The 14,936-nt window shown below is 40.7% G+C and overlaps 1 protein-coding gene across 3 annotated transcripts in view; it reads left to right on the top strand.

The window, feature by feature from the left end:
* Positions 1 to 14,698, top strand: part of OTUD4 (OTU deubiquitinase 4) — a 38,993-nt gene extending 24,295 nt beyond the window's left edge. For 2 of the 3 annotated variants that reach the window (XM_074377832.1, XM_074377834.1), the window contains 8 exons: positions 2,358 to 2,520; positions 4,270 to 4,429; positions 4,681 to 4,736; positions 5,221 to 5,301; positions 6,256 to 6,394; positions 6,949 to 7,209; positions 8,213 to 8,253; positions 9,689 to 14,698. In XM_074377832.1, the coding sequence (XP_074233933.1) occupies positions 2,358 to 2,520; positions 4,270 to 4,429; positions 4,681 to 4,736; positions 5,221 to 5,301; positions 6,256 to 6,394; positions 6,949 to 7,209; positions 8,213 to 8,253; positions 9,689 to 10,900 (2,113 nt within the window). In that variant the 3' untranslated portion in view covers positions 10,901 to 14,698. The remainder of the gene's footprint in view (positions 1 to 2,357; positions 2,521 to 4,269; positions 4,430 to 4,680; positions 4,737 to 5,220; positions 5,302 to 6,255; positions 6,395 to 6,948; positions 7,210 to 8,212; positions 8,254 to 9,688) is intronic. The other variant, XM_074377833.1, reaches the window with a different exon arrangement.
* Positions 14,699 to 14,936: the final 238 nt, after the last annotated feature.

Raw genomic sequence — 14,936 nt, forward strand, 5'->3', positions numbered from 1 at the left:
TAGGGTAGGAAATTAATTGATACTGTTTAAAATTCAGAACATTCAGTTTATTCTGATAATTCCTTCCTATCTCTATTTTGCCAGAGGTATAGTTTCCTTCTGCAGAGGCATCCAGTGTTTTAACAGATTCTTCTGTATCCTTGCCTGGGATACTTCATATATGTGTAAAAAATACGTGTGTGTTTATAATCCAGTTTTCTGAAAGTTCTAATGAGAACAAATGATTAAACATCAGTCAGAAGAAAGAATGACCTCATCCGTCAAGGCTGGCCACCACAAACAACCCTGACTGAGTACAGCCTGGGTACAGAGGAGTCAGGGTCTTGGCACATGCAGCACACAGAATTATGTTGTAAATCAGCTAGTTGTGGCTAAAGTCTGATGTTTGGACATTGACCAAACTCCACTAGCATCTGGTGGTAGCTTACCCAGTACAGGCAAAGTATCTAAGAGGAATAATTTATTATGAATATTAACTTTGGAAACCTAAAAATTTGAAGTAAATGTAGGAAGGTCATAGACAAAAATGAGATTTTTTTCTTAAAACAAAATTCTCATTTTTAAAATAGGCTAGAAAAGCATTTTTTTCTCTTGAACACAAGGATACTCTTTAGTGTCTTAAAGTTTTAAGAAAGAACATACAGATTACTAAATGGCTAACTTAAATACACTTTTGTTTACCACAAACTGAGTTTATATCTAGTGCGTTTCTAATATTGCATCCAGTCTGTCAGGAATTGGAATAGCAGACAGGTGTGATCCTTTTCTTGTTTCCGTGGTGTCTGTATACGACCTGGCGTACTAAAGCACTGGACGGCAGGAGGCAGTGGATAGTACGTAGACGTGAAGCTTTGGAGAATTTCGGACCTCGTGACGGATTACATAGAACCTAGCTGTGCTTGCTGCACACCGTGGGTGTGAGCGTGAATTTGACTAGTGTGTTCAAACACGTTTAGAGACTGCTGATTGAATATTTAAAGTAAGATTTAAAAAAGTTTTAGTCAAAATTCAGAATTGTATAGCTAATACCGCCAATTGTTTAAGACCATTAGAATTTGTCTTGGCTTTATTTCTAATATCTAACGCATCAATTTTGAATTCTTATTACAGAATGAAAGAGCTGTAATGTTGGGCCTGAGACCTTCATGACCTCTCATTTTTTCATTTCTTTCTCATTGATATCCTCACTGATACTGTCTCTTTGGAGAAAAGGAAACAAAATAATGACAGAAACCAAGCAGGATTCCATGCATGCTTTCATTATGCGGGTGCTGAGAGTGGTGGTGGTGTCTGTGCTCTCTAGGTAGACACAGGTGGGAAGGATTTGGCTCTTTGGCGGGTGAGGAGAGGTAGGCACCTTTGGGTGGTGGGGCACACTGGGGAGGGAGTATTAACTTTCCAGACACTGCTGGCACTTGCTGAGTCGTCTTTGGAGTCTCCCACCATTGGGGTTTGGGGAGGACTGGTCTAAGATTGAGGGTCCAGATTTGCTCCCCTGTTTATTCCCCCCAGCACTCTGGGGTTTCCATCTGCCCTATTGGAATTCTATCTTTTGTATTGTGACAATATATTTTCCCTGTAGGTTTTGGATTTTCATTTCCCACTGCTGTGGAACTGTGAGACATGGTAGAAATATAGTGCTCTTGTTGCCTATAATAGTTACAAGCCTTAAAAAAAAATTAGGGTTGTGTTACAGGTTACTAAAACTCTATTTGTGAATTTCTTGTCATCCTTCTTTAACCAAAATTATATTGAAATGACAGTAATTTTATCTGGGCAATTAGTAGCTAGCCTGGTACCTTTTTTCTTCTTTTCAAGTTTCAGTTTCCCATGGTACTGTCTTTAAAAAGGAAGAGGGTGGTCCTGGTGTCTCCTTTGAACATTGCCGTTTACTTGGAATGGAAAATGAGGATGCTTTTGAGGCCTAAACTAGTAACTTTCCCTTTCCTTTGAAAGAGAATTCTTGTGAAAGTCCTGGAGAATGGCATAAAGAAAATATACATAGTGCTTACATTTATGGCCTGATAAAAAGAAAAAAAAATATCTCTGATTTCTGTATCACTTGGAAATGAGTTGTTTTTCTCCTTTTTTTTCCTTCCCCCACGCCCTCCCCCCATTGTAAGTATATTTTCTTGACTGTGAAATGTAGCCTAGTGCTCCAGGCGCTGCCGTTTGCTGAGCATTAATTAATCAGGCAGCCGGAAGTTCTGTAATGTTACTGTGTAGCTAAATTAGTCAAATATTTGTATTGCAAAAAAGTTTAAAAAAAAATTTCAGGTACCTAATACATTTTTTCTTTTTAGGAACTCCATGCATTTTGGGGTTTTTTTGTGTGACAAGAATGTTTTATTTGACAGAAAACCTGATCGTGAGAGAGTGGAGGATTTTGACCCCACGATTCGAGAATCTAACTATTTCGGCCTCTCTCCAGAAGAGCGCAGGGAGAAACAAGCTATAGAGGAATCTCGGTTACTCTATGAAATTCAGAACAGAGATGAACAGGCTTTCCCGGCCCTTTCCGTATGTATATAAAAGGGTTTTAATTTAAACGTTATCCTTCAGAAGTCTCCCTGAGTTGAAAGACACCTTGAAGATCGTGCAGTTGCCCCTCTTTTCATTTTCATGAGGAAGATGCGGTCTAAGGTTATTACTAATTGTGGCAGAGTTGAGGCAAGTAAACTGGTTATCTCACTTCAAGTTTAGTACTTACTTTTGCACTGAAACTCGTTTGTTTTTTGCAAGAGACAGTAACAAGCGTTGGAGTTTCACAATTCAGTTAACAAGGTATGTCAGCAAAATCAGGAAACTCGTTTTCAGTGTTCCATACTAAGCATACCAGGGCCCAGGAAGAGCAGCCTCACGCATGCAGACAGGACAGCACGAGCACTGGTGGGGGCCGTGGTCCATGCCATCCTGTGGCGCTGCCCTTGTCCGGGTGGCAGGCCTGGGCTGAGGGATGCTTCTCTGGTGAGATAAGTGTTCTCTCCCTTTAGGTTTCTGATTCCTTTTACGGGAGTCAGAAGGGAGAACAGTTCTCGTGTAGAGTGACGTAAGTGCTCTGTGAGGAGGGGTCATTGGCAGCACAGGGCAAGGTAACTAATTCGGGTTGGGGCGCTGGGAGTCCTGTGCCTGTGGTCTTAGATGTATTGGTAAGTGGAACCAAGTGACCCGAGATGCAGAGTGGTGGTTGGAACACTTTCTTAACAGTGGATTGAGCAAACAGAATTGAATGTTTCAGGGGGCTACCCAGTTTACCAGTATAAAACATTAAAGTGCCCCCACACCCAGTTCTCTGTCCTCTGGTCTCTGTGGAATCCTTCAGAGGTGTGCGATGCTCAGTTGAAAACAGCTAGCACAGAGGTTAGACCTTAGGAGTTACTGGAAGAAGTGCCCAAATCCATATGTGAATTAGGCATGGCCTGTATTTTAAGTATACTTTTCTCTGTGATATAGGTTATCTTCCCATTATATTTAGATAATAAAAATTACAAAGCATTTAAGCTTCTACTCATAGGTTTTTATCCTTTTTTCAGTTAGTGAATGAAACAACTATAATGTTGAAATAAATCCTGAAATTTTTTGCTTGTTAAAGTGGGGCCTTCATAACTCACTGTTTTTAGATAGGCGTTTGATCCTCTCTTGGACTTGACAGTGACTCAGGTTTGTCTTCGGAAAACTCCCAGCACAGAGGGCTGAGATTCTTTTCTCGGCCGTGTGCAGTGTTTACCCGGAGAGTGTTAAAGAGGAAGGGACCTGCGGTGATAGTTCAGCCGAACAGCCTGCCTTACTCCAGTCCCTGTGTTTCACCAGAGCTTGGGTGATTTGCTGATGGTCAGTAGCATTTCAGCAGTAGGAGTCCTAGTGCCCTGTAGGGCACTGCCAGTTTGCACTTGGGGCTTTTTCCCCACCAAGGACTGTGGCTCTGCAAGGGCTGCCTGTGAAGGTTGGTGTGGAGGGTGCTGTTCTTTGTGAGAATGGAGAGTAAGTCGCAAGCTGGTTTGGTCAGGGTGGCTTCCTGAAACATGGTGACTTGAAGTCTTATTACTAGTTTAGGCCGAGTGTCTGATTGCCTAATAAGCCAATTTACAGAGTATATGATATGAACCCTAGGTCCTGTTTTTTGTGGTTTTGGAAGTATAAACAACAGGGCTGTGAATTTTGAGATTTTCAGTCAGATGTTTTATGAGTAAGATTAATTAGAAGACTTTTGTTCGTATATTTGTGGGTAAATCTTTAGCACAAAGTGTTGGGTTTTGTTTTTTTTTAAAGAGCTCAGCAGTCAGTCAGTCAGCTTCTCCGAGTAGCAACCCAGGTATCCAGAGAAAGTCATCCCACGTGAGCGATAGAAAAGGAGGCAGACGGAGGACGGATCCCGAAGAGCGGAAAGATAAAGGTGCGCCATCGCATCATCTGAAGGCGGGTGCTTCAGGTCTGCTTTGGGTTTAAAGTCATATATGGGGAAAAGAGCTTGCTTCTTAAGTGATTAAGCAGTTCATTGTCACGTCTTGCTGTTACAGAGAAGCAAAGAAAGCATGTTGTGTTATTCTGAAAACCGTACTATTCACTGACTGAACACGGTTCAGATGGTACTCTTAGTTTTCTCCGTCTCCACATTTTGTTGTTCTTTCCTCACACCTGTCTAGTGGCTGACGTGGTCTTTTTGGTCTTGATCTGTTACAGATTCTGTCCATGGACATGTTCCCTTGGATAAAAAACCTGAGCCAGGCACATTGGAGGTAAAGCTTTTAAATATTTATTGCATCCTTTTCTTCTTTCCTTACCGCTGTGGTTATGTAGAAGGTGCGGGTGATGTCATCACTTTGTAACAAAGTGTTAGGGAAATAGAAAAGCGGGAAGAAACAGTCCTTGAGGAGAATTCACTCACAAATGATGACCGTTTCCTCTTGAGTACATTTGGACCTATCTGGATTGGTGGAAGGTAGCTTACTTTCCATTACTCTGTAGTAGATTTGAGATTTTTTAAAGGAAAAGTGCTGTTTGAAACCATGCACCCAGTGAAAACTGCCCAGTAGTTTGATATGATAAAGATGTGCAGGCAAAATCTGTTGAAGACCAGATACAATTGAAAAAATACTCACTCATGTGAGGGTTCAGTCAGATGCAGGGAGGGCGAATTGTTAGGGCGACCATGGTTACCCTAGAATGTGGGTCTTTGAAATACAAAATTACGCTTTTTTTTTCTTCTTTTTCCTTCCAAAGAATATTAGCAATGATAAATGTTCAAGGATTTCATCACCATCAAAGTCAAAGAAATTAGAGTGCCCACCTCCTGCAGAACAAGTAAGTGCGTTGTTGCACTTGACATTAAATGCTTCATTTTCTGGGTTTCTTAACTCTTTTGTATGATCATTTAAAAAAATACAAAAAAACTTAATAAAAACAAAAAATAAAGGAGATGGGAGAATTTATTCTAGTATCAACATTTGGATGCAGTTATGATTATTGTGTAATTCTGCTGTTAGTCTAGAATGTTCTCAGTTTTAATGTAATGTTATTTTTGTAATCACTACTTTCTGGACACAGAAGCCATTCTTCTGAATTGACTTTGAGTAAGTTTATATTTGGTACCTGTATCAACCTTTGTGGTGGGTTGGCTTGAAAAATCAGATTTTTGAAGGGAAATTATACATTTCTACTTGATTTCAAAGAGTTGTCTGCATTCTTAACTATTATTTCCTAGAAGAGAGGGAATTTAATGATTGAAGAGACTACAAAAACACAACATCTAAAATGCAGTCCCGCCTATTTACAGATTTGATGGTGAAGGGGCCCAAGTTCTAGCAGACATTTTGGTTGCTAGTCGAGTACAGGAGCAGAGAAAGTTCTTAGCCGTGCGTTTCAGCTAACATCCTTCGTGTTGGGTAGAAAGCATATAGTTGTTTGATGTTATCTCTTTGTGTGAGGAGCTATTCTAAATAATTCATGGATTTCAAGGTGATTTCAGGGATTCTGCTTCCTTGGCTTAAAAGCATTGTGTTGTTTGCTTCAGTTTGTTTCTAACCTTGCCAGTGACTTCTGTGACTTTCAGTGGGCAATCCCTGGTTAGGATCAAATTTATTTGTGTGGAAGTTTCAGTTACTGTGTTTTTTTCTCTTATGTTTTAGACTTTAGAAAGACCGTTTATAGAAAATGCAGTTGTATATATAGAAGGCAGGCAACTCAAGGTACATTTGACGGTTAAGTGAGTGTTAAACAAAATGAACTGTTGTCTTTTTCCACCCTGTCTTCTTGAAGAAGCCAGCAGAACACGTGTCTTTGTCAAGTCCAGCTCCCCTTCTAGTGTCTCCAGAGGTACATCTAACTCCTGCGGTGCCTTCTCTACCAGCCACTGTGCCAGCCTGGCCAAGTGAATCGACAACTTTTGGACCAACAGGTTAGATAAGAATTTTAAAAATTTGAACCAACCTGTGATGCCTTCCAAGTCAGAGACTTCAAATTCTTGAGTGTGAGCTTGACCTCAGAGCAGGTGGTATGGGAAGCTGCACAGAGCTTCCTGTGGTCCTCTGTGCTGCGCTGCGCTGCTTCCAGTGGGGAAGGGCTGGGTTCATTTAGTACTCATCCGAAATAGGCCCTCAGTCTCGGGAGCGAGACAGCACAGTCTCCCCCCTTCCCTGACCCCGGACCAGCTCTCAGGGGCCCCCATCGAGCCCTTTGCCAGGCTCTGTGTCTTACACTGTTCATAGGAGCTGTTATTAGAAGGCACTGATTCAAAGCTCGTTTTCTGAGCTCATTTCCTCCTGTGTTTCCAGGAGACTCCTTGGTTGATGTAAGAGGTACTTCTTTAGATCGCTTGGGTCCACACCTTGTTACCAGCTCTATAATTGTATACCATTCTTTATTTTTTAGCTTAATGTGAAGTTACATTTGTAGAGCAGAATTATTTTTGCCTGTTTATAGTCTTCTGATTCCTCTCCCTCTCTTCTGTAGGTGTCCCTGCTCCAATTCCCGTTTTGTCAGTGACACAGACTCTGACCACTGGACCTGATTCTGCTGTGTCCCAAGCTCACTTAACACCCTCTCCAGTTCCTGTGTCAATACAAGCCGTGAACCAGCCCTTGATGCCTTTGCCTCAGACGCTGAGCCTTTACCAAGACCCACTCTATCCTGGGTTTCCTTGTAATGAAAAGGGAGATCGAGCCATTGCACCACCTTACTCACTGTGTCACACTGGGGAGGACCTGCCTAAAGGTGAGGCCCTTCTCCAGGTGCAGGTTGCTTTATCATCAAGTACTGAAACAGGTGCGGTGAGAAATGTAAGCAGAGGTCAGAGGTCATGCTGCTGAGTAAGCCGAAGGACTGCTTGGGGAGGACAGCAGAGGTCTGGCTGGTCATTCACTCTCTCCAGTTCCAGCTCCTGTTTGATTGGAGTATTTTGTATGTTTAGTAACTACCTCTGGCCCTGGTGTCATTTTTTTCAAAAACAGCTTGAAACCATTTTGAATTAAATCTTAATAACTAAACATTACTGAGTTTTTACATCAGTGTTTGGTTTTTGGAACTGCTCATATTCATTACGTTATACTTTATGAAAAAATTACGGAAGAGAATGAATATAATACGTAATAGCTGTTATGGTAGTACATGCAATAATGTATTTTTTAAGGATTCTTTAAACATTTTTTAAAATTTTAGTTTGCAAGATTTCCTATCTGTAGAACAACTGAAAGGGTAATGCAGGGGCTCGTGTGCTCTTTACCTGGATTTTTGTGGATAATTTTGTTTTATTAGTCAGTGGTTTGATGCTTGAATCTGGGGGTAACTGGCTAATGTCAAGTGAGTATCTGGGCTCATCTCATTCATGAGTTAGGTTTATGCTGATTTTCACCCTTATCCCCCAACATTTTTATTTCATAATGTTTTAAACTCCACAAAGAAGCTGACAAAGAAGTACAGTGAACACCTGAGTTTTCTTTACATAGATTTAATCATATCAAAATCTCATTTGAAGCCATTTTGGGAACTTGAATGTCAGCATAGATAAAGCATATTGAACCTGGTATTACCCTACAGTATTGGAGCCTGGTTTTGGTTAGATTACAGTTTTTAATCTATGTTTTATATTACAGGCTAGAGAAAGCAATTCAAGTAGGCAAAATTAACTTTAGAACTGTATATGTCATTTGAGAATAATGAAAAAAAGGTTTTTGAATGTATAATTTTAGTGAGTGATTACTATGTTACTTATTTTCAGATAAGAACATTCTTCGATTCTTCTTCAATCTCGGTGTAAAGGTATTTACATTCTATCATTTTTAAGTTATTTTTAAGTTAACACTGTTTAAAATTATTACAATTTAAATATGCTCTTAATTCTTACTGTTGGCCAATAACCTAAGGCTTACTAAATCTCATTATTTTAAGAACTAGCATTTTCAGCATTGTGGAGTTTTTGTTGTTGTTATTGTTGTTTTGGTGGTTGTTGAGGCTCCAGTATTTGCTTGCTTTTCCCTTTAATTGGCAGTGGTTTAGCCCTGTGACTGTGTTCTGGAAACAGCCTAGTGGAAGCGTCTCTGCAAGGAATTAAGTGAGAGGTCTGGGTTTGGAGTTCTGCTCCTGCCCGGTTTAGCTGTGCGGCCCTGGGCAGATCATTCTGTGTCTCTGAGCCTGGCTTGTTTCATTTACGAGATGATGCCTCAGTTGTTGAAAGGAGGTCACAGGTGAAGGTGCTCCTGTGGAAGGCGGTACTCACTGGCAGAGAGGTCCCTGTGGCAGGTGGTCAGCCTGGAGGTGGCGTCTCTTAGACGGAGACTGGAGAGCTCCGTTCTTGTCAGTGTGGTGTCGTCTCCTGTCCTGGATTCATTTCTGTGGATTCTAGGCCGTTGAAATTTGAAATTAAGTGCCCTAGTGTAGCCTACTGACTAATTCATAAAAGGAGACTTGATTAATTCCCCATCTATTGCATTCATTGCATGGTTTTATATTTATCTAGTTAACGCTGGGTGTAGCTAGTTGGTTGGTTAGTCAGTTAACTGGTAAATTTGTCTTTGTGTTTTGGTGTTTAGCTGAACCTTTTGCAAGGGAAAGATTTGGAGTATTTCATTTTCAGTATTTACCTTTCTGTGACCAGAGGTCTAACTTTGATCCTTGCAGTTGGAGTGTTTCAGGGGCTCCTAGGACTGTGGAGTCCTGCTGTTGGGGATCATCCACTCCCATACCAGCGGTTTTCTGGTAGATCCAGGCTAGGTAACAAGTTGGCATGGGGTCACACGATGAGTTAGTGGCAGAGCCAGAACACAAACGCAGGTCAAGGCAAACAGCCCGTGATGGAGATACAGAAGTTGGAGGCTCAAGTGCTTGCTTGATGGTGGTGGTTCTTGCGGTCTGCATCACCCTAGATTATTTCTGTGCGATTGTATCTAAAGGATGGAATTCATGATCATGATTAATTTGTGGGTTCATTATTTTATCTTTTATCAGACCTCTGTGTCAGGACGTTGGGTTGGTTTCAGGATAGGAACAAGGAATGAAGTCTTGAGCAGTGACTTAATCTTGTAAATTCCTTTTTGTGTTGCGTATCACAATGGTCTGGTATTTGTACTGCAGTTTACATGGTCTTTTCAGGCATGAAAAATTTACCTCGAGCCCACTCTAAGCTCCTTTTCTGCCCCCATGCCCCTTTTTAGTTTATCTTACTGTTTTGTTTTGTTTTGTCTTTTGTCTCTTTTAGGCATATAGTTGTCCTATGTGGGCCCCACATTCTTACCTGTACCCTCTGCACCAGGCCTACCTGGCAGCCTGCAGGATGTACCCAAAGGTCCCTGTCCCTACGTATCCTCAAAATCCTTGGTTCCAAGAAGCTCCTTCTGCTCAGAATGAAAGTGATTGTACCTGTCCGGATGCCCACTTTCCCATGCAGACCGAGGCCAGCGTCAATGGTCAGATGCCACAGGCAGAGATCGGACCGCCGCCATTTTCTTCACCTCTGGTTATCCCCCCATCTCAGGTGTCTGAAAGTCATGGACAGTTGTCTTATCAGGCAGACCTTGAATCTGACAACTCTGGGCAGCTTCTTCATGCTGAATATGAAGAGTCACTAAGCGGCAAGAATCTGTTCCCACAGCCATCCTTTGGACCGAATCCGTTCTTAGGCCCAGTTCCCATCGCCCCTCCTTTCTTTCCTCCCGTTTGGTATGGGTACCCTTTTCAGGGATTCATAGAAAATCCAGTAATGCGGCAGAATGTTGTTCTGCCCTCTGATGAGAAAGGAGAGTTAGACGTGCCCCTGGAAAATCTGGATCTGTCGAAAGAATGTGCTTCAGTTTCCACAGTGGATGAATTTCTGGAGGCCAGAGGTGAAGACACGCACTGTCTCCCTGACGCAGGTGGGAGCGAGCATGAAGGCCGGGCGGGGCAGTCGCCCCAGACGCCCAAGGCAGCCCTGGCGTCGGCTTCCATCCCTCCTGGAGCAGAGGGGAAGGCTCATCCTCCCACTCAGATTTTAAACAGAGAGAGGGAAACTGTGCCTGTTGAACTTGAGCCTAAAAGGACCATTCCAAGTCTGAAGGAAAAACCAGAAAAAGCGAAAGATCCTAAGACTGCTGCTGATGTGGTCAGTGGGGCCAACTCTGTGGATAACAGAGTGCAGAGACCAAAAGAAGAGAGTTCGGAGGATGAGAGCGAAGTGTCGAATATTCTGAGAAGTGGGAGATCCAAGCAGTTCTACAACCAGACTTACGGAGGCAGGAAGTACAAAAGCGACTGGGGCTATGCTGGCCGGGGCGGGTATCAGCATGCCAGGAGCGAGGAGTCCTGGAAGGGGCAGCCGAGCAGGAGCCGTGATGAGGGTTATCAGTACCATCGGAACGTCCGGGGTCGGCCGTACCGGGGGGACAGGAGGAGATCAGGAATGGGAGACGGCCATCGTGGACAGCACACTTGATGGTGTTGCTGTGGTGTTCTGGAGCAGAAACCCTTTCTTAGGTGGAATGTTTCTGAAGGCTTTAAAAATTACATTAAAATAAAAACCCAAATTGGAACACACTCCTCCCCTCCCCCTTTAGCCTCACTCTCATTCTGGACAAGAGATTTTGGATATGTGTTCAAAGGGGCAGGTAAATTCCTGGCGTTGCCATTTTTCTTCGTTCACAATCTATTTATCGGGTGACTGCCCCCATAAAAAGTAGAAAATAAGTTTGTTAAAGTATTTTTTATAAACAGCTTAATATAAAATAGATTTAGTGTTTGGTTTTTTCCTTACATAAGTTTAATTTCAAATGTTGGAAATGTGTGCTTTATAGTGTTTACTAAAGTGATAAAATATACCATTTGACACACTATAGATTCCAAAACATAATATTGCACCAAATAGAAATGTATATTTTATTATGCAATGCCTTAGTCATAAACTGGGCTCAAACAATTCTTAGCCTAAAACACTGTTGTCTTTTGAAATGCTTCCAACCCAAAGGCCTTTCATCTCAATATCTGTCAAACTTGAATAATGTCTTCTCTTTAATATTACACATAAGGCAGCCTATTAACCTGTGTCTTAGAAATGTTGTATATAGTTCTTTTAATATTCATAGGGTATATTTTTGAATTTTGGTGAGTGAGTGTTGAACTTGAGATTGCATACAAGAATAGATGTTTAAGAAGTAACAGGAAATCTAATGAAATGGCTGTTCCCACCAAGAATTCTTAGCACTGGTGTAAATATCATGGTGCCTACTCGAAAGAAATGTAGATGCTATGCATTTTGAAAATAATCTGCATCTGTTAAAACTGCAGAAGTTTTTTTAATGCCACTTTAACACTAATGCACTGACAGATTTAAATATTTTGTGAGAAGAATTGTTAAAAAATTTTTAGCTTGACAGGTTTCTATAGAGTTACTGTGTTTTGTTTTTCTCTTTGCGCCATCAGTTGTGTGTACCACTTTACATTTGCATGTTCAGTCTGTCACGGCTGGAACTATTGTACAGAAAAGGATGCTTGTGACTTTTGAGTTCTTTTCTAGAGGATGCTGCTAGACAGTGGATTTGCTTTGCATTTGAGAGCTTGTTGCCCCTCCGGTGATGTCTCTGTCCCGCTTCCTTCAGTCTCTGCAGTATTCACTAGACGTCCCCTTTGCATGTTGCACTCTGTTCCCATTTGGAGACTTGATTCTCTGAATTAACACAGTATTTGTTCATCTGTGTTACTATGTAAAAATAACTGTAGCTTGTATTTCTTATTTGTACATACCAATGTGAAAATCTACCCTTTTTTATGTTCTCTTTTGATCAGGAAGTTTGAGTGCTATGCAAATAATGTTGTAATTTCTCTTTGCATGCCATGTGTAATATGTTACCTAGCCAAAAGTAGACTTTCGTTTTTTTAATTTAAAGCAAATTACTTTAAAAGCAGATACAATTCACTTGAATTTGACAAACCGAAGCAGATGAGTTTTCTGGGTTCTCTGATAACCTGCAGGAATGTTTGGATGCCAGCTAGGCTCAGTCAATCTCCACTGTACTGTAATAATGGTTATTTACCTCTGTGTTGTTTTAATTACCTAACGTCTGTGTAACTGCTGATTTGAGTAGTGATTAGTGTTTAGATGTTTTGTAACATAGGATTTTAGAGAGCACTTTGAAAGATAACATTTTATTATGATGGTGCTAGGTAAAAATTTGTGAGGACTGGGTGGTTGTGTGGAAAAAAGAAAAATTCTGGAGAGAACCCGTTGAAAGGCATTTCTGTTGTCACCTCTTCAGCTCAAACAACGGGGGAAGGTACTTCTGAAGCAAATTTTTTCTTAGTTAACATCAGCAGTTGTTACGGAAAGAGATTAGGGGGTCCTCCACTTTCAGCTCATACTTTTCTATGTAGAGTCGATTAACTTGATGCTTTTATGAAAATTACACTTAGATAGAATGACCAGATTTAAAAGTTCAGTGTAAGTTTGATCTCAGGAGTCCAAAAGAAGTCACTGTTTCCAGTGTCCTTTGTTTTATTGACTGGGATTTGATCTTCTCAGTTTCTTCTGGAAATGTTTAAAACTTGGGCAGGAAAGAATACTGTTTATTTCCTCACTGTCACTCTGTCTTACCTCAGCTGAGTAGCAGAATACTCTATACAGTTCCTGAAGGAAGCACATACGTGCTTCCTGTTTCCCGTGCTCACCTCCGGGACGTGATGGAAACAGTGCAGAAAGAGAACTTCAGCAGTTGGTACTTTTCTCAGTGACCACTGGAATAAAAGAACTCTGACTTTTGATAATTAGTTATAAAATGATCAGTCTTTGTATGAAGGTCAGTTTTGTTCTTTTCCTTTAGGTTTGTTTTAAGTATGTAAGTCCAGGGGTTTTTTGCCTTAGGCTGAGGTCAAAGTAGGGCCGAGCAAGCTTTTGTCCGTCTTCATTTTAACTGAGTCATATGGTATACTGACATGAGCTAAAATGTTTCAGAGAAAAGCAAAAGTTAAGAAGTGGGAATCACTTGTATTTTGAGTTGGAAATTATGGAACTTACTTAGGATCATACACATTTTGAAGAACAAATGTTTAGAATGACCAAAGCTCACCTGTTTTTGTTTTGTTTGGGTTTGGTTGCTTTTGCTAAAACTTGATTCCAGTCCCTTTCCTTTTTAGTATTATGTGTATTTCTCTTGGAGTTTATTTCCTCTCGTACCTTCAGTTCTTGCTCCGTGTACCTGTTGGCAGCAGGATGCTAGCAACTGTGTAGTCCTCCTCCTGTTCCGTATGTTCATTTTCATGGCTGACCTAAGCTCAGACCCTGCCTTGCTGGCAGGAGTAGGTTTTCCCTGGTGACACAACGTATTTGATGCAAACTCTATATATTCTTGCAGTGTGTTTCCTATGTGACTCAAGGTGGAATAATGCCTGTGAACTGCAGACTTGCTTATGATTGACTTGGTGCAATAAAGTTCCTTTCTAGCCATTTCTGGTTTAGAAAACATTCAGCCATCCTAGAAACTAGCAATATTTATTTACGCCTCATTTATTCTACAGTTTTAGATGAGGTAACCTTAGTCTTTCACTTATGGGTACTAAGCAAGGTCCATTTTGGTGTAGCTGAAGAGAATGCATATTTGGCTACACTATTTCTGTTTACTGTATTTTGCTTCCTGTTCAATGTCTAAATGCTATTGTGTTTTTGTTTAAACTCTTAATAATGGCTCAGTACCAGTATGTCAGTTTCAGAGAACTAAGGTTTTGCTACTAGTATCAGCCACTTACTCTCCCACTAATTGGGATTTCCCACTTATTTTTTCCCCGCTGAAATAGAAGTTTTAGAAAATCCTAGAAGAGGGGTGGGTGCATGTCTTAATGCTGGGAAACAGCAACTTTGGGGTTGAATTTACTTGAATGGATTAAAAATTGCATTGTTACAGAGCTAGAGAAAAATTTATGTATGAAAAATGATAATAGCCTTACACTGAGTACAAATAATACTTAAAAGCATGTGAAGATGTGATCATTTGTGATGTTACTTGTTAAAAAAAAGTATATATACATCTTTTGAAGTGTTGAAAGGAAAATAGTACTTTATATTCTTTATCATATCACTTTTTGTAAGTGTTGAATATATTCCTGTTTATTTTTCTATGTTCTGTTTTGTAGCCTTAAGAAGTGTTTCGAACATACCTGAATGTATAAAATAAGAGTAAATGCCCTACACGGTGTGATGCTGCATTACGTATAAAACTGTGTGCATATATTAAATTCTGTCTCTTGATTCTGCTTGTGGTTCTTTGGTTCTAGTGTTTTAACCAAGTAATATAGTGTATAAATCTTAAGAGGAATTTAAGTAAACTTCTAAAACTAAGAGTTGGTTTCCATAGTTTTTATCCCAATCAGAAAATTATCTAGTGTGCAAGTAAATGCCACACGGGATTTATAATCTGAGGTAGGCACTGTTCTTTTCCCTACTCTCTATATAATAAAACTGGGGCCATGCAACCAGTAAGTGGTAG

Source organism: Camelus bactrianus, chromosome 2 (assembly GCF_048773025.1).
Source record: "Camelus bactrianus isolate YW-2024 breed Bactrian camel chromosome 2, ASM4877302v1, whole genome shotgun sequence".
NCBI classification, from domain to species: domain Eukaryota; kingdom Metazoa; phylum Chordata; class Mammalia; order Artiodactyla; family Camelidae; genus Camelus; species Camelus bactrianus.